The sequence below is a fragment of the Dendrobates tinctorius genome, unplaced genomic scaffold, assembly GCF_039654945.1.
Source record: "Dendrobates tinctorius isolate UK_male_01 unplaced genomic scaffold, ASM3965494v1 ptg000232l, whole genome shotgun sequence".
Classification (NCBI taxonomy): domain Eukaryota; kingdom Metazoa; phylum Chordata; class Amphibia; order Anura; family Dendrobatidae; genus Dendrobates; species Dendrobates tinctorius.
In genome coordinates this window covers 7012048-7036228 of record NW_027361899.1, presented here as the reverse complement: position 1 = coordinate 7036228, position 24181 = coordinate 7012048, and the positions used below count along the sequence as shown (strand labels likewise).

Genomic DNA, 24181 nt, shown 5'->3' with positions numbered 1-24181 from the left:
ATAGCCTGGCAGCTGCTGGAAGCCGGCGGCTGCGGCTGAAACTGTGCGTGCTGTAAGAGAAATGAATACTTACTGCCAATGCAGTGAATATTCATTTCTCTTTAGCAGTGGGCACAGGAGTTAGCTGCAGCAGCCGGCTCCTGCCTCCTGTCACCCGCTGATCTGCTGCCCCCCCTCCCTGACGTCTTCTAGTCCTGAGGAGATGGCGCGCGTGCCATAGGTTTGCCGCCACTGATCTATTCTTTCACATTTAGAGAGTGAGCGCCTTCCTAGTTGAAGCCACCGAAGAATGGACGGGTCACTTATATTAACTGTTTCAGGGTACAGAAAAACATGACATAAGGCGGAACTTGTGCACAGCGAGTCGTTTTCACATTTCTGAGCATTGTGCTCATTTTACTGGATGCTGTTCTGATGGATTCTGGGGACGATCAGCCTGAAGAAGTCGCTGTGTGCACATAACAATGAAGTAGAGCAGTCTGTGCTGCAATAGAGAGCCACGTTCACACGGTCAGTATCCGGTCAGTATTTTACATCAGTATTTGTAAGGCAAAACCAGGAGAGGAACAATCAGAAGAAACGTATGATAGAAACTCGTCACCACTTCGGTATTTATCACCCACTGCTGGTTTACAAATACTGAACGTGTGAACGTGGCCTCGCACAATACCTGTGAACCGCTGCGGCGCAGCTTTGTATGTGCACAACCCTTGACATGGAGTGTAGAGTAATCTTGCCATTTATTTGCTTTATTGATCTTGTTCTGAGCCCTATGTAAAGACTGAAAATCCAGTCACAACCAAATCTGCATTCACCATTTCAGCTTTGGTTGTAGATAACTTTCCCTTTTTTTTCTTGTACCATTCATTGCTGTTTTTAGTGCCAAATTCTTCAAAATGGCGCGCATGGGTTTATAAATTTTGCACACAATAAGGGTGCTCTTTTTTGTCCTTTACCTTTCTTTTGTTCATTTTTACAACAAGAACTCACAGAATTCTTTAAAATGCCACCTGCAAAAATAATATCAGGCAGCCGTTGTACTCCTCCGGGTACTGGAGTACAGCTAAGTACAGAAATTGCAACATTTTGATGATAAATTAGGCTAAAACATTTGCATGAAGAAATACTGCAGCCATAATGGCAAATAAAAAAAAATAAACAGACAAAACCAAGAAAAAAAATACAAAAGAAAGGCAGAAACTAAATAATGGATAATCTACAAAGATAAAAGTCACTGAAAGAACTGAGACAATGATGAACCGAGACCGTGGCATCGAGCGCAGCTCTGGATGTGACTGGAGCATAACTTATATCATTTATTGTGAGATAAAAGATTGAATTGTGACCTGTGGAATTCTCATTTGATTATGTAAATATGTTATACAGTGTAACAATACGAGTCCCTGCACTGGGAAGTGACTGATACAATGTTTCCTTCTTTATACACAATACAAATCATTGATACAAAGTTATTATGTCCCGATGTCGCATCACTTCTGGACCATAACACAGTAATAACAGTAGTTACATAATATAGTCTTTTCTTTTGTGAGACATTTGCTGCTCCTTTTTTCTTTCTTGTTGGCATTTGATTCTGATTTATAGACGTGTCTCGCGTGTAGCTACTATTACTTTGTAGTAATGTCTAAATTGGTGTGATTATAATGCAGAAGATAGTAGTTCTGTTCTTGGACAGATTGGACGGTGTTATCGGTGTTCTCATAGGTTTTGTGGTTTACAGTATGACAGTTGTCCTGTGAATGTCGTCATTACTGGCGTTTACCCCGTCCTTCATCCCGATCTGGCAGGAATAAACAAGTGTAGCATTTCCGGTCTTTAATCACATTTTCCACCTCTGCCTGAAAATGTTACATAAAACAGGAAAAGAAGTTGATTAAGAGGCTTTTTCCTGAGGAATATTTTGGATTACAGGTGAAACAGACATTGCAGTGAGTTGCAGGTTGTATTGCAGCTTAGGGTAAAAGCATCTATATTTATATACAGGGGTCAGTATTGTGCACCACAGGGGTCAGTATTGAGTACCACAGGGGTCAGTATTGGTCACCACAGGGGTCAGTATTGAGTACCACAGGGGTCAGTATTGGTCACCACAGGGGTCAGTATTGAGTACCACAGGGGTCAGCATTGGGCACCACAGGGGTCAGTATTGAGTACCACAGGGGTCAGCATTGGTCACCACAGGGGTCAGTATTGAGTACCACAGGGGTCAGCATTGGTCACCACAGGGGTCAGTATTGAGTACCACAGGGGTCAGTATTGGGTACCACAGGGGTCAGTATTGGGTACCACAGGGGTCAGTATTGTGCACCACAGGGGTCAGTATTGGTCACCACAGGGGTCAGTATTGAGTACCACAGGGGTCAGCATTGGGCACCACAGGGGTCAGTATTGAGTACCACAGGGGTCAGCATTGGTCACCACAGGGGTCAGTATTGAGTACCACAGGGGTCAGCATTGGTCACCACAGGGGTCAGTATTGAGTACCACAGGGGTCAGTATTGGGTACCACAGGGGTCAGTATTGGGCATCACAGGGGTTAGTATTGGGTACCACAGGGGTCAGTATTGGGTACCACAGGGGTCAGTATTGTGCACCACAGGGGTCAGTATTGGGTACCACATGGGTCAGTATTGGGCATCACAGGGGTCAGTATTGGGTACCACAGGGGTCAGTATTGGGTACCACAGGGGTCAGCATTGGGCATCACAGGGGTCAGTATTGGGCATCACAGGGGTCAGTATTGAGTACCACAGGGGTCAGCATTGGGCACCACAGGGGTCAGTATTGAGTACCACAGGGGTCAGTATTGGGTACCACAGGGGTCAGTATTGGGCATCACAGGGGTCAGTATTGGGTACCACAGGGGTCAGTATTGGGTACCACAGGGGTCAGCATTGGGCATCACAGGGGTCAGTATTGGGCATCACAGGGGTCAGTATTGAGTACCACAGGGGTCAGCATTGGGCACCACAGGGGTCAGTATTGAGTACCACAGGGGTCAGTATTGGGTACCACAGGGGTCAGTATTGGGCATCACAGGGGTTAGTATTGGGTACCACAGGGGTCAGTATTGGGTACCACAGGGGTCAGTATTGTGCACCACAGGGGTCAGTATTGGGTACCACAGGGGTCAGTATTGGGCATCACAGGGGTCAGTATTGGGTACCACAGGGGTCAGTATTGGGTACCACAGGGGTCAGCATTGGGCATCACAGTGGTCAGTATTGGGCATCACAGGGGTCAGTGTTGAGTACCACAGGGGTCAGTATTGAGTACCACAGGGGTCAGTATTGGGTACCACAGGGGTTAGTATTGAGTACCACAGCGGTCAGTATTGGGCATCACAGGGGTCAGTATTGAGTACCACAGGGGTCAGTATTGAGTACCACAGGGGTCAGTATTGAGTAACACAGGGGTCAGTATTGGGCATCACAGGGATCAGTATTGAGTACCACAGGGGTCAGTATTGGGTACCACAGGGGTCAGTAATTGCATCACAGGGGTCAGTATTGAGTACCACAGGGATCAGTGCCGCAGTTGAGGTGTATTATGAGGTTCTGCAGCAGCTGAGGTGGATTATGGAGTTCTGCAGCAGTTGAGGTGTATGATGAGGTTCTGCAGCAGCTGAGGTGGATTATGGTGTTCTGCAGCAGCTGAGGTGTATGATGAGGTTCTGCAGCAGCTGAGGTGGATTATGGGGTTCTGCAGCAGCTGAGGTGTATGATGAGGTTCTGCAGCAGCTGAGGTGTATTGTGAGGTGCTGCAGCAGCTGAGGTGTATTGTGAGGTTCTGCAGAGGCTGAGGTGTATTATGAGGTTGTGCAGCAGCTGAGGTGTTTTCTGAGGTTCTGCAGCAGCTGACGTGTTCTCTGTGATTCTGCGGTGTGTCCTGAGGCTGGGCAGGCTTCCCCTACATGTGATATACAGTGTCCACCTCTCTATACCTGTCCGGCAGCATTTATACAATGTTATTTACAGACATCATTAGATTCCTGAAATGATTGTGTCTCTTACTTGGAGGGTGACGGCGCCTCCTGGTGGTGATATTTTGATACTTTGGATATTTTGGGCCATTACATTTAGTACGGGACTTTATCTTTTTGCCGACTTTACTGATGTTTCTTCCCATTAAAATGCTGAAGAAACAATTCTGATAATCTGCGGGTGTTCTCCCTGTGCGGACCGTGTGTCCTCCTCCCTGGGCCGCAGATCCTCCTCCTCTTCTTCACCAGTTGTAAGAACCTCGGACACATTTCTGTTGGGCTCCGGCCCGATTCAAATTCTTTGAAATGGTGAATGGGGGCTGATGAATATTGCAAAAAAAATGTCAGATGCTTCTTTTCTTTTGCCCTTTTTTCAAGCTAAAAGATGATCCCTGACAATGTCTCACATTAATCTTCAGCTGGGCACAAATACCATGAGACAGATTTTGTGCTTCGGAGTAGAGCCGGAGTGTAGGCCGCACGAGGCGAGATTCCGCTGAGATATTGGGTGAAAAGATCTTGTATGTAGCACAAAAATTCATCATCCTCGGCAGCACATCCACCTGAACTAGAAGGAGCAGTGCTGCCGAGGATGACGGCAGCCGATCTAGTAGTGAGCATTTCTTGCCCACCGCGTACATTACGCTCCACACGGATACAATTCGCCGGTATCGGGACAGGATGGAGGTTTCTTTGCAGATATATCTTGTTACAGATTGGATGCAGTAGTAGCAAACATTCAGCTGTGAAAAGTTTTGCACCATTTTTTCAGCCACTGAATGTGTAGAGACTCAGACTCATCAGACAGAAAAACAGATCAACCATAAAAGCCCCAATAAACGAGAACAGAACATCATGGTAAAGAAACTGCGGCCTGGTGAGCAAACGAAAAACAATACATCTCGTGACCACTGAGCCTTTAACCCCTCGCTGCCATGAGAACTTCCTACAGTACAAATGTTGTGGTCTGTCCGGACTCTCCACATCTCATAAAAATATTCAGCATCGGTAAATAAAAGCGCATCATCTAATGAAATATACATATCATAAACCTGAGGTAACCAGGGAAATCAGCGCTGCAAAACAATAAAAGGCTAATCTGAGAAAATAGAAATAATTCAATGGAAGCTGTTTATATAAGGAAAGGAAATGTCACTGGGAAAAAATGTGTACTACATAATACTGCTCCTATGTACAAGAATATAACTACTATAATACTGCTCCTATGTACAAGAATATAACTACTATAATACTGTCACTATGTACAAGAATATAACTACTATAATACTGCCACTATGTACAAGAATATAACTACTATAATACTGCCCCTATGTACAAGAATATAACTACTATAATACTGCCCCCTATGTACAATAATATAACTACTATAATACTGCCTCTATGTACAAGAATATACCTACAATAATACTGCCCCCTATATACAAGAATATAACTACTATAATACTGCTCCTATGTACAAGAATATAACTACTATAATACTGCTCCTATGTACAAGAATATAACTACTATAATACTGCTCCTATGTACAAGAATATAACTACTATAATACTGCCACTATGTACAAGAATATAACTACTATAATACTGCCCCTATGTACAAGAATATAACTACTATAATACTGCTCCTATGTACAAGAATATAACTACTATAATACTGCTCCTATGTACAAGAATATAACTACTATAATACTGTCACTATGTACAAGAATATAACTACTATAATACTGCCACTATGTACAAGAATATAACTACTATAATACTGCCCCTATGTACAAGAATATAACTACTATAATACTGCCCCCTATGTACAATAATATAACTACTATAATACTGCCTCTATGTACAAGAATATACCTACAATAATACTGCCCCCTATATACAAGAATATAACTACTATAATACTGCTCCTATGTACAAGAATATAACTACTATAATACTGCTCCTATGTACAAGAATATAACTACTATAATACTGCCACTATGTACAAGAATATAACTACTATAATACTGCCCCTATGTACAAGAATATAACTACTATAATACTGCCCCCTATGTACAATAATATAACTACTATAATACTGCCACTATGTACAAGAATATAACTACTATAATACTGCCCCTATGCACAAGAATATAACTACTATAATACTGCCCCCTATGTACAATAATATAACTACTATAATACTGCCTCTATGTACAAGAATATAACTACTATAATACTGCCACTATGTACAAGAATATAACTACTATAATACTGCCCCTATGTACAAGAATATAACTACTATAATACTGCCCCCTATGTACAATAATATAACTACTATAATACTGCCTCTATGTACAAGAATATACCTACTATAATACTGCCCCCTATATACAAGAATATAACTACTATAATACTGCCCCTATGTACAAGAATATAACTACTATAATACTGCTCCTATGTACAAGAATATAACTACTATAATACTGCCTCTATGTACAAGAATATAACTACTATAATACTGCCTCTATGTACAAGAATATAACTACTATAATACTGCCCCTATGTACAATAATATAACTACTATAATACTGCCCCCTATATACAAGAATATAACTACTATAATACTGCCCCTATGTACAAGAATATAACTACTATAATACTGCTCCTATGTACAAGAATATAACTACTATAATACTGCCCCCTATGTACAATAATATAACTACTATAATACTGCCTCTATGTACAAGAATATACCTACTATAATACTGCCCCTATGTACAAGAATATAACTACTATAATACTGCCTCTATGTACAAGAATATAACTACTATAATACTGCCCCCTATGTACAAGAATATAACTACTATAATACTGCCCCTATGTACAATAATATAACTACTATAATACTGCCTCTATGTACAAGAATATACCTACTATAATACTGCCCCCTATATACAAGAATATAACTACTATAATACTGCCCCTATGTACAAGAATATAACTACTATAATACTGCCCCTATGTACAAGAATATAACTACTATAATACTGCTCCTATGTACAAGAATATAACTACTATAATACTGCCCCTATGTACAAGAATATAACTACTATAATACTGCCCCCTATGTACAAGAATATAACTACTATAATACTGCTCCTATGTACAAGAATATAACTACTATAATACTGCCCCCTATGTACAAGAATATAACTACTATAATACTGCCCCTATGTACAAGAATATAACTACTATAATACTGCCCCCTATATACAAGAATATAACTACTATAATACTGCCCCTATGTACAAGAATATAACTAACCTACTATATATCTCAGTTTATTATACAGGCGTATAAGCAGGGGTCCGCCGTTCTCGGTAATGGCACCAGCTTGGAGACTTGGAGCTTTCCTGGATCCTTCTTCTTTTCTGTGACTGCTATAACTACAATCGGTGAGAATTATGAGGTTTTTGTGGATCTTATTTTCTGTACTTATTGTTGGATCCTCCTACATCCGGTAGATGAAGATCCTGTGTGTGTGTCACGACCTGTATTGGGAACACGTACACATGTAGAGGTCACTGTATAGCCATAGATGACATCAGGTGGTAGTTTTCGCGCAATATTTCAGTTTTTAACTTGATTGTTAAATTGTTTAAGCCGTAACTAAACTTTGTTATTGTTCACATTTAGTTGACACTTGAATTTCCTGCAGATCACGGGCATCTTGTTTTTGGGACCCCTACTGATCACAGTGGTGGACTTATGCAGGAGGTGCGGCCAGGGCTGTGTCTTATGGTGGGGGGCGTGTTCTCCTGTGAATTGCTGCCTGCTTGCTATTGGTCAGCATTATTAACAGAGAAGAAGTACACGCCCCCAGTGAAATCTGTCTGGTAACGCCCACTTGGACTTAGCAGAAATTAACTAATTTGTTGCCAAATACTTACAAAATCTCAACTAGGGCAAAAGTAAAAAGAAAAAAGTCATATTCAGCACTGCTGCCAGTATTACAGCCCGTGTCCAGTTCAACATGAAACATTGTGTGAAACGTCTTCTTTGCATTTTTTTTCATAAATGAAAACTAAAGGGGAAATAATAAGCTGTACTAGAGAGAAACACCTCTTTCCCCATCTATTAGTCACTTTGTCTTTACTGTACTCAAATAGCTCAAATCTGTTTACAGATCTCTCTGCAGCAAGTGAGTATATTATATCTGCTGTCTATAGAGGTCTATGGAGAAGGGAGAAAGAGGCAGAGCACATACAAACTGCTGAGGCTTCTGAAATTACAGCTCTGCCTTAATGGCTCGCCAGTTTACATATTTTTTCTTTTCCCTGACACTGCTGCATGCTAACGAACAGTTTGAGCACTGTGCCACTTCAATGCAGTTTTTCTAAATGTGAGTGCACCCTTAAGAAAGTTCCTTCTTGTTTTGCCATCTGTGGAGCAAACGCCAAGTCCCTGCAAGTCTTTAAAGGGACTCTGTCACCACATTTTTGCAATTAAATCTGAGAGCAGCATAATGTAGAGACAAAGACCCTGATTCTGGCGATGTGTCACTTACTAGGCTGGGTGTTAATTCAATAAAATCACTGTTTTATCCGAAGGAGATTATCACTAGAGGACTAGTAAAACTGCAGCCATGTTGTCATCCATACACATGAGCTCTGTACAACCCCGACCGCACAATTGATTGGCAGCTGCCTGCGTATGCGCAGTGCTCCAAAAACGCTGCGGTGTTATTGAGTGCGGGGTGTAAAAGGTGAGGGGTTGATGTCAGCTGTTTTATGTTCGCTGACACTAAGCCCAGGGGTTAGTAATGGAGAGGCGTCTATAAAACACTCCCATTACTAACCCCATAGTCAAATGTGATAAAGGACTTTTCTCTCTCTGTTTCTTTAATTGAAATAAAAACTCCCCATCTCTCTTTTACCCATTTATTTCCTAAAAATAAAAAAGCAAAGTTATACTTGTAACGGGGTCATCCAAGCTGGGGTACCTCTTTCAGTACCATCCCGTGTTTTCGAAGGTCCACTCTGCGTTGGCTGTAGTCTGAATGAAGGACGCTGGCTGGAATTCCTCTGAGTGCATGAGCGCATATAAAAGATCACTGCTTCTCCATGTATTTCCAGTCTGACAACACTTTACTCACAGGACACAGAATATATCACACAGATACAGAGGGCCGGCCAATAGACAGGCGTCAGGCCAGACATGCATTACAAAAGCCGCAGGTGGCCGGAGCCTGCGTATGTTTACTGTGGGAATTACAAAGGTGGAGGGAGGGCGGACACTGCTGATACATTAGGGACATGCATCTCACATGGAACCTATTATATATACATATAACTGCACAACATATTCTGGGTGCTGAGTGGTTATGTAACAATACTCACCTATCCACCGACAATCCATTAATGCCAATGCCACACGATCATCCGGATGGTTTGGAGAGCAGTGACATCAGTCGGCACACACTGAGCAGAGCATGAGAAGCGCTGCCTGTTACTGGCGGTAACCTCAATGATGTCACGGCTGGTCACACCAGCCGCCTTCTGACTTTCAGCTCGGCTGGTGTGGTGAGAGGTCGTGTCACTGATGTCACTGCTCTCCAAACCATCCAGATATATGTCGGTCGTGGCTATTAATGGATTATCAGAGGAAAGGTGAGTAAAACTTTGCTTTTTTATTTTTGTGGAATAAATGGGTAAAGAGGGTTGGGGAGTGTTTATTTCAATTAAAGCTATTTACCCTGTGTCTTTATGAAATTTGACTATGGGGTTAGTAATAGGGGGGTCTGATAGACACCTCTCCATTACTAACCTCTTGGGCTTGATGTCAGCGAACTTGAAACAGCTGACATCAACCCCAAAACAATTACCCCACTTGCTACCACATAATGGCAAGTGGTATGAGTAGAGGCATCTAATGGATGCACCATTTCTTAGGCGGCTGAGGGCTGATGTTTTTAGTTTGGGAGGGGGCCAACATCCAAGGCCCCTTTGTAGGCTATCAATATCAGTTCACAGCTGTCTGTTTAGCCTTTGCTGGTTAGTAAATAATGGTTGTACCCCACATAATAATAACCGGTAAAGGCTATGCAGACAGCTGTGAGCTGATATTAATAGCCTGGGAACTTTTCTGGCTATTGGCTCCTTCTCTGGCTGACACAGACAGAACGTGGCCCCTGTGCAAGAACAGTATATGGACCCTTTTCAGACCAATACCACATCAAAAAGCACAATTTCACCTGCTTTGGAGATGCAAATGGGCCCCCTTATTGCTTGGGCACCTATGCAGCTTTACAGGTTGCACCAATGATATGTCCGCCCCTTCCCGGGATACTAACATCAGCTCACATCTGTCGGCTTTCCCTCAGCTGGATATGAAATTTAAAGGAGACCCCACGCCATTTTTTTATTTAATTATCTATTTATTTAAAAATTAAATACAAGTACAGAAAAATAAGCAGTCAAAGCACTGATTATAAATCACACCGGAACATTTCTATCTATGTATCTATCATCTATCTATTATCTACAGATAATTTGGTAAATTCATAAAAGTTAACTTTCTCTCATTAATGTCCACTCTGCACCCCATCTTGAGGAAAAAAAAAACAAATGTAGAAATTTTTGCAAATTTATTAAAAAAGAAAAACTGAAATCTCACTGCTAGGGCTGGCGGAACGCACCAAATTATAAATAATAGTAGGTGCGTTCGCAGCCCAGGGTCCACCGTGCAGAGGTGGTAACTGCTGCTAGGTAATGGCGGAAGAATAGAGCGGCGTGAAAACAGTCACACATGGGTTACGTCACCCAGTGTGAACAGGAGCGAACTCTGTTGACTCACAGAGCTGCACAGCCGCTGAACGTAGATGCCGGAGCCTGTTTAGCTCACAGAGCCCGGCCACAGAGCGCACAGCAAACAGCCACAGAACTCTACCCCAAGGACACGGGTTAGAGTTCCTCTAGGCCCTCTGAGCGCACGGCGACGCTGCCACGAACACCGCTATAGACGCTGGCTACGGTGTGTGGAGCACGTGCTCTGAGGCGTGCCGAGTCACTGATAGTGACTAATATCTGACTCCGACTCTGCCTCTACCTACACCTAAGCCTGGGCGCTAGCAGGCTAGGCTGTACAACACATGCGCACCAAGGGTAGGGGTTTCATAATGAGTCAGTCACCAGAGACATTCATGCGTGCATACATCACTCACTCCTCATGGTCTGAAAATACAGAGTATCCTAGCGCATGGCCGAGCGGCCATGCAAACCTTTTATAGCCACGAGTGTCCGGGACCTTCCTGGCTTCTTGGATGGGCCAATCCGAACAGGAGCAGGACCTGAGCACGTGACCTTCGATCTCCAATGGGAGATCACTCCACGGGCATGCTCAGTGGCCCGACATGAGGACTTAGTCCCTGGAGAATCTCACTGCTGAGCAGCCTGCATTGCCATAGCTGTGCCAGAGGTGGCAGCAGCAAGCAAACACATGGAGCTGGTCTGGGCAGAGTGCCGGGCCTGACGAGTTTGTTGAGCAAGCTCCACTGTGGCTGGAGAGGAATGGGAGACCGCCGGAAGCAGGGCTCGGGATTCTCACTGTGCAGCAACAGGAACCCGACGCCTAACACTCACATGGTCATAAGTATTCAGACCCTTTGCTCAGTATTGAGGAGAAGCACCTTTTGAGCTAGCACAGCCATGAGTCTTCTTGGGAATGATGCCAGAAGTTCTTCACCCCTGGATTTGGGGATCCTCTGCCATTCTTCCTTGCAGATCCTCTCCAGTTCCGTCAGGTTGGATGATGAACGTTGGTGGACAGCCATTCTCAGGTCTCTCCAGAGATGCTCATTTGGGTTTATGTCAGGGCTCTGGCTGGGCCGGTCAAGAATGGTCACAGAGTTGTTCTGAATCCACTCCTTTGCTATTTTAACTGTGTGCTTAGGGTCATTGTCTTGTTGGAAGGTGAACCTTCGGCCAAGTCTGAGGTCCAGAGCACTCTGGAAGAGGTTTTCATCCATTATATCTCTGTACTTGGCTGTATTCATGTTTCCTTCAATTGCAACCAGTCGTCCTGTCCCTGCAGCTGAGAAACACTCCCATAGCATGATGCTGCCACCACCATGTTTCACTGTTGGGATTGTATTGGGCAGGTGATGAGCAGTGCCTGGTTTTCTCCACACATACTGCTTAGAATTATCACCGAAATGTTCTATCTTCATCTCATCAGACCAGACAATCTTATTTCTCATAGTCTGGGAGTCCTTCATGTGTTTTTAGCAAACTCTATGCAAGCTTTCATATGTCTGGCACTGAGGAGAGGCTTCCGTCAGGCCACTCTGCCATAAAGGCCCGACTGGTGGAGGGCTGAGTTGACTTTGTGGTCCTTTCTCCCATCTCCCTACTGCATCTGTGGAGCTCAGCCACAGTGATCTTGAGGTTCTTCTTTACCTCTCACCAAGGCTCTTCTCCCACGATTGCTCAGTTTGGCTGGACGGCCAGGTCTAGGAAGACTTCTGGTGACCCCAAACGTCTTCCATTTAAGGATTATGGAGGCCACTGTGCTCTTAGGGAAAATGAGTACTACATAAATTCTTTTGTAACCTTGGCCAGATCTGTGCCTTGTCACAATTCTGTCTCTGAGCTCCTTGGCCAGTTCCTTTGGCCTCATGATTCTCATTTGGTGTGACATGCACTGTGAGCTGTGAGGTCTTATATAGACAGGTGTGCGACTTTACAAATCAAGTCCTATCAGTGTAATTACACACAGCTGGACTCCAATGAGGGAGTAGAACCATCTCAAGGAGGATCACAAGGAAATGGACAGCATGGGACTTACATATGAGTGTCTGAGCAAAGGGACTGAATACTTATGACCATGGGATATTTCAGTTTTTGTTTTTTAATAAATTTGCAAAAATTTCTACATTTCTGTTTTTTTCAGTCAAGATGGGGTGCAGAGTGCACATTAATGAGAAAAAAATGAACTTTTCTGAATTTACCAAATGGCTGCAATGAAACAAATAGTGAAAAATGTAAAGGGGTCTGAATATGTTCCGTACCCACTGTATGTATGTATGTATGTATGTATGTATGTATGTATGTATGTATGTATGTATGTATGTATGTATGTATGTATGTATGTATGTATGTATGTATGTATGTATGTATCGCATGGTGGCTCAGTGGTTAGCGCTGCATCCTTGCAGTGCTGGGCCCCTGGGTTTGAATCCCACCAAGGACAACATCTGCAAGGAGTTTGTATGTTCTCCCTGTGTTTGCATGGGTTTCCTCCAGGTATTCCGGTTTCCTCCCACACTCCAAAGACATAATGTGTGCAAACTGTAAAGCGCTGCGGAATATGTTAGCACTATATAAAGATTATTTATTATTATCTATCTATCATCATCACTGTCTCTATCTTTGAACATCTTTAATTTCTATGCTGCATTTCATTCCTTATGTCACACTGACAGGGACACGGACTGCACACGGACAGTTCTGCACTCACTTATGGGGGCGCTGTCATTAGCCTTTTTACTGAGGCATTATCTCTAATATGGGGCAATGTGATCAGAAGTATTGTGGAGATAGTGTGATGGACCCTTTTATGGGAGCACTATGGCTAGAATATCATGTACAGCGACTAACCATTATTGTGTACTGTCGTTGGCTCTACTACAACGGCAATGTGACTGGCTATGTTATGGGGTGTGGTGACTAAATCCGGTGTGGTATTTGTAGAATATGTTCCCCACATTCTCATTTTTGAAAGCGACATCCTGAATTCACCGCATTGCTGCAGTTATCTCATTGTCCACTAGATGGCAGTATTTCTCTGCCTGTTATACATAGTTTTGCAGCTGTGCTCTTCCTGCTCAGCAGTGTCAGGGTTGTTACACTTGTATCAGCTGTAGATCATGGACAGCACAATCTGCAGACTGATTCATGGAACCTGCACTGATACATTGTAGCTACCAGTAGAAGACAGAGCTTAGCACAGAAGCATGTGTACTGGATACATTGTAACAAACCCTCAGCTGTGAGAAGTATTAGGTCAGCTGTCACTTTTCAGCCTGTGGATATAAACAAGTGTTTTATTCATATGTTCACTTGCATAGCGCCATTAATTCCACCGCACGTTACAGACGTCATCGCTGTCCCCATCGCGGCTCACAATCTACATTCCCCATCAGTCTTTGGAGTGTGGGAGAATCCGGAGGAAACACGGGGAGAACAGACAAACTGCACTGAACCCAGAGAGCAAAGATTTTGAAAATGAGGAGGAAATAAAATCTATTAGAAAGCTGCAGAAAGTTTTAAGTGAATTTCTATCTGTATTTATTTACCGTCAAGCTGATTGTCCGCGACTCTGACAACGATGACTTATCCTGACGACAGCTGGTCAGGGGTCCGGGTGCAGCTGGTCGGGGTCCGGGTGTCAGCAGGTCGGGGGTCCGGGTGTCAGCAGGTCGGGGGTCCGGGTGTCAGCAGGTCGGGGGTCCGGGTGTCAGCTGGTCGGGGGTCCGGGTGTCAGCTGGTCGGGGGTCCGGGTGCAGCAGGTCGGGGGTCCGGGTGTCAGCAGGTCGGGGGTCCGGGTGTCAGCAGGTCGGGGGTCCGGGTGCAGCTGGTCGGGGGTCCGGGTGTCAGCTGGTCGGGGGTCCGGGTGCAGCTGGTCGGGGGTCCGGGGGTCAGCTGGTTGGGGGTCCGGGTGCAGCTGGTCGGGGGTCCGGGTGTCAGCTGGTCAGGGGTCCGGGTGCAGCTGGTCGGGGGTCCGGGTGTCAGCTGGTCGGGGGTCCGGGTGCAGCTGGTCGGGGGTCCGGGTGTCAGCTGGTCGGGGGTCCGGGGGTCAGCTGGTTGGGGGTCCGGGGGTCAGCTGGTTGGGGGTCCGGGTGCAGCTGGTCGGGGGTCCGGGTGCAGCTGGTCGGGGTCCGGGTGTCAGCTCCGTACTGTGCTGCAGAGGGGTCAGCAGTGCTAGTCATACCAGTAGACAGCCCCTTTAAGCCGCAAATAGAAAACACTGGGCTAATAAGCGGCTTGCAGCTCAGCAGCCAGAGCACGGAACCTCGTCTGGACCCAACGAGAGTGGACAGAAGAAGAGGAGCGCTCCAGCCAATAACATCGCTTGCTTTATTGAAGAATTAAAACATGTTCCATCGGCTTTCTCCTCCTAAATGAATGGATGTGCAGTGAGGCGCCAGCTCCGCGTTTCGATCCTACACGTCTGACGGGACCCATTAGTATGGAGACTACAGAAGTCCTCGCTGTCACCTGTGTGCGGATCCTGGATCTAATGTCACCGCTTTCTTGTCCTCCGCAGGTTACGGGAACCTGAGCCCGAGCACAGCGGGCGGCCGCATCTTCTGCATCTTCTTCGCGCTGTTTGGGATTCCGCTAAACCTGATCCTCCTGAACCGTATCGGGCAGAGGATGCTGAGCCTGGTGCAGAGATCCGCAGACCTGCTGGGGAGGAAGATGGGCCGAAAGGTGAGAGGAATGTGTGTGTCCCTGAGCTGAGCAGCAACATGGACTCCATAGTGATTAATCAGAGGGGAATCTAGACCAGCAGGAAATCACCGAGACTGCAGGAACGAGGGCGACATGGGCGTCAGCAGAGAGCGCCCTCTAGTGCTGGCTACACAGGCTGCTACCATGCAATGGGAAAGGAAGCAAACAGGTGGCGCTATACAGCTGAGAATGGTCCAACCCCTACAGGGAAACCATGGATTTACCCCAGCACATGAAAGTGAAGCCCACCAGCAGAATAGTGAGTGCAGCTCTGGGGTATAATACAGGAATGTAACTCAGGATCAGTAATGTAATGTATGTACACAGTGACTGCACCAGCAGAATCGTGAGTGCAGCTCTGAGGTATAATACAGGAGGTAACTCAGGATCAGTAATGTAATGTATGTACACAGTGACTGCACCAGCAGAATAGTGAGTGCAGCTCTGGGGTATAATACAGGATATAACTCAGGATCAGTAATGTAATGTATGTACACCGTGATTGCACCAGCAGAATAGTGAGTGCAGCTCTGGGGTATAATACAGGAGGTAACTCAGGATCAGTAATGTAATGTATGTACACAGTGACTGCACCAGCAGAATAGTGAGTGCAGCTCCAGAGTATAATACAGGATATAACTCACGATCCGTAATGTAATGTATGTACACCGTGATTGCACCAGCAGAATAGTGAGAGCAGCTCTGGGGTATAGTACAGGATGTAACTCAGGATCAGTAATGTAATGTATGTACACAGTGACCGCACCAGCAGAATAGTGAGTGCAGCTCCAGAGTATAATACAGGATATAACTCACGATCCGTAATGTAATGTATGTACACCGTGATTGCACCAGCAGAATAGTGAGTGCAGCTCTGGGGTATAGTACAGGATGTAACTCAGGATCAGTAATGTAATGTATGTACACAGTGACTGCACCAGCAGAATAGTGAGTGCAGCTCCAGAGTATAATACAGGATATAACTCACGATCCGTAATGTAATGTATGTACACCGTGATTGCACCAGCAGAATAGTGAGTGCAGCTCTGGGGTATAGTACAGGATGTAACTCAGGATCAGTAATGTAATGTATGTACACAGTGACCGCACCAGCAGAATAGTGAGTGCAGCTCTAGAGTATAATACAGGAGGTAACTCAGGAGCAGTAATGTATGTACACAGTGACTCCACCAGCAGAATAATGAGTTCAGCTCTGGAGAATAACACTGGAGGCTACTCTGTGGGTTGAATGGTCAGACCTTGTCTACCTGTAGCTACCACTTGGTCGGTTTCCCTCTTTCCATGCATTGAGCAGCTTGTGGCCTTGTTTATTATGGTGACCTCTTTACATTTTGTTCCTGCCTTTATTAGGGTATGTGCACATGCTGCGGATTTTTCCCCGCGGTTTTGCTGCGGTTTACAATCTGCAGCATGTCAATTGTTTGGTGCAGAAACGCTGCAGTTTTACACCTCATCCATTATCCATTATGAGGTGTTAAACCGCAGGGCAAAACCGCTGGACTTTTGTCCTGCGGATTTACCTGCGGTTTTCTCTACAAAATCCGCACACCCAAAAAACTACGTGTGCACATAGCCTTAGACCTCACTTTTCAGTGGATTTACCCCCCGTCGCCCCTTTTTTCATTCTGTTTCCTTCTTCCTTCAGAAAGCAGTGACGTTCTTGTCCAGCTCTTGCGCCGTGGTGGTCGGTCTCCTTCTGTTCTTCTTGCTGCCACCAATCCTCTTCCGGGGGATGGAGGGCTGGACATACGAGGAGGGCTTCTACTACTCCTTCATTACCCTCAGTACTATCGGTTTTGGAGACTATGTGATCGGTAAGTCTGATCCAGATGTAGCCGTGGTCAATGTGTTGGGTTGTTCTCCGGTGTTTATGACATGAGGCACAGTTTCGGACTTCTGAATACTCTGGAACCAAAGGGCATCTCCCTCACATGGCTCAATAGTAGATCCTCAGGCTGACTACTTTAAAAACAGCGCCACACCTGTGTACAGGCTGCATGTGGTACTGCAGCTTAGCCTCACTTACTGCAGTGAAATTGACCTGTAATACTTGTCTCCACCCCGGTAGTGTGGGGGCGCTGTTTTAATCTGTACATCTCTTTGAGGGAAGGACATCACAGTGGTGCGGTAGATGGGAAATCGGGGTATAGTAAACTTTAGTGATTCCCTATGGGAGCGACCTCCCGACCGTTGCAAACAATGTATCATAAAAGCAGTGATGCCGTGGCACTCCGACCACGGGAGCAGCGTCACGGTCCCCTGTCCTCAGGACTTATACACCTGGCAATAGCAATGATCATTTTTCCTAAATGGACCCCAAATGTGAGTCTCCCCCTAAGACTGATGGGTTTACTGTTTGCTCCTCAGGACGGAACCCCGAAGTGAAGTATCCGAACTGGTACCGGAACCTGGTGTCGGTGTGGATCCTGTTCGGCATGGCGTGGCTCGCCCTCATCATCACCCTGTGTATAAACCTCCTGGAGAACTCCCGAGACTTCTGCGCCTGCTGCAGGAGGAAAGAGGGCGAGAGAAAGGAGCACGAACTCATCGATGTAACTCTCAACGGACACCCCCCGACCCCTCTACAGGCGGCCGAGGACGCGGACTCCACCTCCAGCACCGGAAAGTCCCTGGACCTAGAGCAGAAACACCTGGAGTAATGGACGGGATGGATGGAGGGAGACATCTGACAGGTCACCGCCCCAGAGATCACACAGCCCTGAAATACTCTGTGCTGCTGGGAGGACGAGCCCTCCACTATGTAACTACCAGAATCAGCACTCTCCTGAAATACTCTGTGCTGCTGGGAGGACGAGCCCTTCACTAAGTAACTATCAGGAGCAGCCCTCTCCTGAAATACTCTGTGCTGCTGGGAGGACGAGCCCTCCACCAAGTAACTATCAGGAGCAGCCCTCTCCTGAAATACTCTGTGCTGCTGGGAGGACGAGCCCTTCACTAAGTAACTATCAGGATCAGCACTCTCCTCTCCTGAAATTCTCTGTACTGCTGCCCTGCATCTTTCTATGGCCGGGATCACACATGCGAGAAACTCGGCCGAGTCTCGCATCTACATACCCTGCACTGCCACCGGCACTCGGATCAGAGCGTGCGGCCAAATAGAAATGCATGCATCTGAACTCTCCGTTCCTGAGTGCCAGCGGCAGTCCGGGTATTAAGATGCGGGACTTGCCTGAGTTTCTCGCATATGTGATCCCGGCCTATATTTAACTATCAGTTTGTGTTCAGCACTCTCCCCTTCTGAAATACTCTGTGCTGCTGCCCTGCTCTTTTCTATATGTAACAGTGTATGATCTCTCACAGGATCAGCACTTTCCCCTCCTGAAATACTCTGTGCTGCCATTCTGCTTTATTATTAGTGTAACTCTGTCTATGACCTCCCCTCGGGATCAGCACATTCTTCTCATTCCTCTCCTTAAATACTCTGTGCTGCTGTTCTTCTTTTTGGACTTCTCTCTGGATCCATCCGCGCTCCCCTCTTCTGAAATACTGTTTCCAAGGGAATCTCTGTGTCTTGGCCTCCAGTCACATCCAGAGCTGCAATTATAATTCTGCTGGCTAGCCCTAGTGCTGGCTGGGGACCTGTGACCATAAGTCAGGGCCATTATCCAGCTTGTTCTTCTCCTGTTGTTGTTGGCCATCATGAACGTTCTCAGGACTGATCATCCGTCCGTTCCGACCTCTGTGGCCGTCATTAGTCCGTTGTTGTATGTTCACTGCTTCTATATATAGTATATATATACACCCCCGCCACAATGCCTGCACTAAGGTGGACTCCGCTTACATCCTCTGTGCTGCTGTCATCGCTGCTGTATGATGATGATGATTCATGGCCTCCACGTCTACAAAAAGTCGAAAATGGAGACAACTAAATCCATATTTCACCTTTAAAGTTGGGAATTCAAGAGGGACCCCCGAATTAGCCAAATACTGGGGACACGCGGTGCATTGACGGTCGGGTCAGGCCGCGTTTCATCCCCGCGGTTTCTGCGATCTTCTGCAGATCCGTCCTCATCACAGTGGAAAATTCCACCTTCCATGTATAACACGGCAATAACGGTCCGCGCCCCCAATCACAACACGCCGCGCACAATGGGCGCTGTGACTCGGGGGGCAGCGAGCGGGTGGGAAAATAAAGCCGAGACCAGATCGGTCCATGGTAAACATTCCAGAGACGCCTCGCGTACGGCGGCTAGGAAACTTCCCGATGTCTTCAGACGTCACTTATGGCGGAGACCTCCGCGCCCCTCACAGGGACGCACGGTTAACCCCGTCACTGCTGCATAACATTGGGCCTATGGGGTTTTTTGCCAGCATTTTTTATGATAAAATAGTTTGCAAAAGTCTTTGCCCCCTTGTCCGTTATTGCAGATTTGTCACACTGATCTGTAAAGTCTAACACCTAGAAACAGCGAACGCCAATATGGAGCCTCGAGCAAGTGGAAACGCCCCTCCTTACACAGGATATCAAGATCTACATTTCTACACTCATGTGCGCGTATTTTGGACTCAAACTTTTTACAATTGGGTTTCCTTAAAAAATTTCCACCATTTTGCTAAATTTTTCAGGCTTTTTTGTTTCCCTGCACTTTGCCAGCTGCAGAATGAGTTAACGGAGAGTCGTTTAGGGAGCTCGTTCTTTCGGAAGAGTGTGAAAGTAATTTAACTATTTCTCAGCTGATTCACCTTTGATGTGGTCTGTCTTCATGAAACAGCACAGAAGAGCTCAGAAGGAGCTCACTGAAGGATTCTTAGATAACTCATTCTCCAATACACAGTGCAGCACGGAGATAATAGGAGAAAAACTGACACAGTTTTCATAGAATCCTACTGGAAAAATTATTTTTGGCCCAAAATAAATGCATGTAAGTAAAAAAAAAACAAACACTTTTGCGGAGTGTTTTGAGGCTTCTGTAAAAATGCCAAAAGTTGCCAAATTTTGCAGTTTCAAATTGTTCAAACATTTTGCAACATTCCAAAATTTTTATTTCAGAAATCTGGGGAAGACACTTTGATTCATCGGGTTCTTTGTCTTTCCATTCTTCGCCATTTTCCTGATCTCCACTTGTTATATAAACTTTTGTTTCCATTCAGAAACAGTTATCCTGTATATATCTGTATATACCAATATATATCTGTATACACTCTATATATCATGAATATAGCTGTATATACCCTGTATATAGCAGGACATAGCTGTATATAAAAAAAACACCAGGAAAAAGGCCGACCTGCTTACCTGCCCAGGCCTCCAAACAAATGCACTACAGGGAGCAGCGGACCCAGTTAAAGATGGCGGCTACACAGGTGCAACAATACCTGAGTGTGAACAGTGCCGCATACAGATTATTTTTTGTGCACTAATAGGGTATGTTCCCACGGTCAGTAAACGCTGTGGATTGGACACTCCGTACATCTGCAGCGTCCAGATGTTATGTGGCGCCCCTGAGGCTCAGTCGCCACAGAGGTACTGCACCTCCTCCTGAGGTATGGTACCCCACTATCCAGGTAAGGTGTAAACACCTGACCACACTCCAACACCTGCACCCATACCTCCCAACTTCTGAAGAAGGCAAAGAGGGACAAAGGCTGCGGCAAGTTTAGGCCACGCCCCTAGCCACACCCATTTTAGTAATCACACCCATATACATGCTCAACCGCACCAATTTAGCACTGCTGATCACACTGACTGGTACTGAGGGCACAGTGGCTGGCACTAAGGAAGAGAGAAAACAAAGAGAGAGAAAAAAGAAAACAGAGAAAGAAAGGAGAGCGAGAGAAAGAAAGAACAGAGAGAGAAAGAAGAAAGAACAGAGAGAAAGAAAGAACAGAGAGAGACACAGAGATAAAGAAAACAGAGAGAAAGAAAGAGAAGAAAGAAAAAGAAGGAAAGAGGGGAAAGAAAGAACAGAGAGAGAGAAAGAAAAAAGATTAGAGAGAAAGAAAGAACAGAGAGAGAGAAAATGAGGGAAAGAAAGAACAGAGAAAGAAAGAAAATGAGGGAAAGAAATAAAGAAATATTCTATAAAGATACTATAGCAGCCCGGCTCCCATTGTAGTGCCCACCTGAGCCTCCTAATGCAGGACATATCATGATCCGCTCACATGGCCGGCATCCCCGATTCCAAGGCGATCCTGCTGTCTGCGCTGTCGTCGGAGGACACAGTGATGGATCTGAAGCATTCCTGGTTCTGTCACAATCTCCTCATGAAATTATTTCATTTCCGTTCAGCTTCCAGCACATCACTTCAGGTGGAACGTCATGTGCGAGTTTTAAAATGCTCCTCGGGGCTCCGCCGTGTACTCCTGTGTCTGTGGGAAAAGCCCGCTTTGTATGCTTCGTACACACTTGGCTTCGCTCCGTTCATCCCGTACACATATGGCTCCGCTCCGTGCACCCTGTACACATCTCCGCTCCGTACACCTCGTACACACTTGGCTCCGCTCCGTTCATCCCGTACACATCTCCGCTATGTACACCTCGTACACACACGGCTCCGCTACCATACACACATTGCTCCGCTCCATACACACACGGCTCCGCTCCGTACACCTTGTACACGCGGCTCCGCTACCGTACACACATTGCTCTGCTACATCCTCCCTGTAAACCCCTCCGGACCCCACACATAAACTTCACTCATCCAGCACCATGACAACCAGCACAGCAGAGTCCTGCACACACTGAGGCACCGCAGCCCCTCACAGCCTGCATTGAACGCTAGGGTGTAGTTCTCTGTGCGCACAGGACCTGTGATGAGGTCCTGTGATGATGATCATGTGACTCCTAACTCCTCTCCTCCTGTGACCTCATCACAGGTCCTGTGTGCACAGAGAAGAGAGCTAACTACACTCTAGCATTCATTGCAGGCTGTGACTGGCTTCGGTGCGTCTCTGGAGGGCGAGTTTGGGGAGGGGCGTGCGGCTTGTCTCCCTGCAGTGCGGGACAAATAGTATCGCGGGCAGGACAGCGGGTGGGAGGGGCAAAAACGGGACTGTCCAGCGGAATCCGGGACACTTGGGAGCTATGCCTGCACACCTTCGGTGGCTCCTTGCTTGGAACACGAAGCATGCTGGGAGGCGGGTGGAGTTTAGTTCACATAAAAGAGCGGGAAGAGTTGAGTCAGTTATTCAGTCAGTGAGTGAGGATGTAGAAGGACAGAGAGTGAGACAGAGAAGATCCCCGGGAGAGGGATGGAAGAAGGAAGTGCTGCAGCAGGCCACAGTGATCTGGGTCTGCTGGCACAAGAGAGAGACAAAGAAAGGAAGCTTGATTCTCCATTGGGAAGAAGGATTAGCACGGAACGTAAGGAGAATAGGAGGACTAAGGATCAGGGTTAGAGGAAGACCCTTCCCAAGTTCACAGCGCAAGGCCGTGGTCCGGTCCCCGAGGTTGTATGGATGCTAATGGTCCTGCAGCAGACACCGGAGGAATAGAAGTAGTGACCACTTTATTCCCACACCAGACTTGGGGGCACAACAGCAACTGGATAGTGAGCCGGGACTTAGTAGCAAGGAGTCCCCGAAGCAGGCTACAGCTGTCTGCCGTACAAGTAGAGCTCATAGGAACATCTGACAGGAGGAACTCCAGTGTAACTCAGTACTGAGAGTACTTCACTACGAGCGCTAAGGAGGGAGACGTTCAGAAAAGGCACATATGTTGGCGGAGTGTTGGAAAGGAGGACTTCATCTTGCCTGGAAGTTGGCTGAGCTCCTGACCCGGAGGACACGGCACAGATGCGGGCACCTGTACCTGCAACAGACTGTGAGTAAAGCTTTGGAACTACATGCCCCGGTGTCCTCCACTTATTCCTGCGCCAACCTGCCCAGCACTGCTACATCCCTTGCGCCTGGCACTACACTATCTCAGTGTCACTTCACCTACACTGCTCTGGGATTACAGCCCTGCCTGTGGAGGGCTATAACATCATTGCTGCACCACACCATCTGTCCCAGAGGATCTGTCTGCAGCGTTGGCTTAACATCTCTATTGCCGAATACTTTCACTACCATCAGCACACTGAACATTCTCCTTTTTACAATGGGCGCCCAGGGCCACGGGCCGGGTCCCAGCTGCCGTGACATCTCCCATTGAAGCTCATCGGGCCCGGTACCGAGTCCCCCTCAGCCCTGGGTGTGAGGGCGTCCCAGTTACAGCATAGTGGAGGGGATGTCATGAAATCCCGTCTCCACTATGCGTTCAAACACGCAGGTGGCAGACCCGCGTGTACACACGTGGCGCGTCTTTATAGACCGCAGCATGTCTATCTTGCGGAGATGCTCAGTCTATGTATAGGATGTGCTGATTCCACACGGTTCAATGAACACATACAGAATCACTGCACATACAAAAGTCGGCAGCGGACAGGTGCTGCGTCCAAAGCTCTGCCGTTACGGACCATGGAGACATACCCATATACTAAACAACTGCCCCCTCCATGGATCGGAAGGCTGAGAGTGGCGGTTTCACCGGTATTGTTGCACCGGTGTTGCCGCCATCTTTAGTTGGGTCTGCTGCTCCTTGTAGTGCATTTGTTTGGAGGCCTGGGCAGGTGAGCAGCTCTGCCTTTTTTCTGGTGTCTTTTGAATAATTTTTGGAGGATTTCTAAGTGCTCTTTTTGTGG

General features: G+C 46.3%; 1 protein-coding gene and 1 long non-coding RNA gene across 2 annotated transcripts in view; one reads left to right on the top strand and one right to left on the bottom strand.

Moving 5' to 3' along the window:
• Positions 1-20654, top strand: part of KCNK17 (potassium two pore domain channel subfamily K member 17) — a 36243-nt gene extending 15589 nt beyond the window's left edge. The window contains exons 2-5 of the mRNA XM_073556292.1: positions 7346-7460; positions 15331-15497; positions 17185-17353; positions 17907-20654. Coding sequence (XP_073412393.1) covers positions 7346-7460; positions 15331-15497; positions 17185-17353; positions 17907-18199 — 744 coding nt within the window. The 3' untranslated portion in view covers positions 18200-20654. The remainder of the gene's footprint in view (positions 1-7345; positions 7461-15330; positions 15498-17184; positions 17354-17906) is intronic.
• LOC141060035 (uncharacterized) lies at positions 1293-7454 on the bottom strand. The gene is made up of 2 exons (XR_012222649.1): positions 7330-7454; positions 1293-1859 (listed from the first exon to the last, which is right to left on the bottom strand). It is a non-coding gene; the product is annotated as an uncharacterized lncRNA (long non-coding RNA).
• Positions 20655-24181: the final 3527 nt, after the last annotated feature.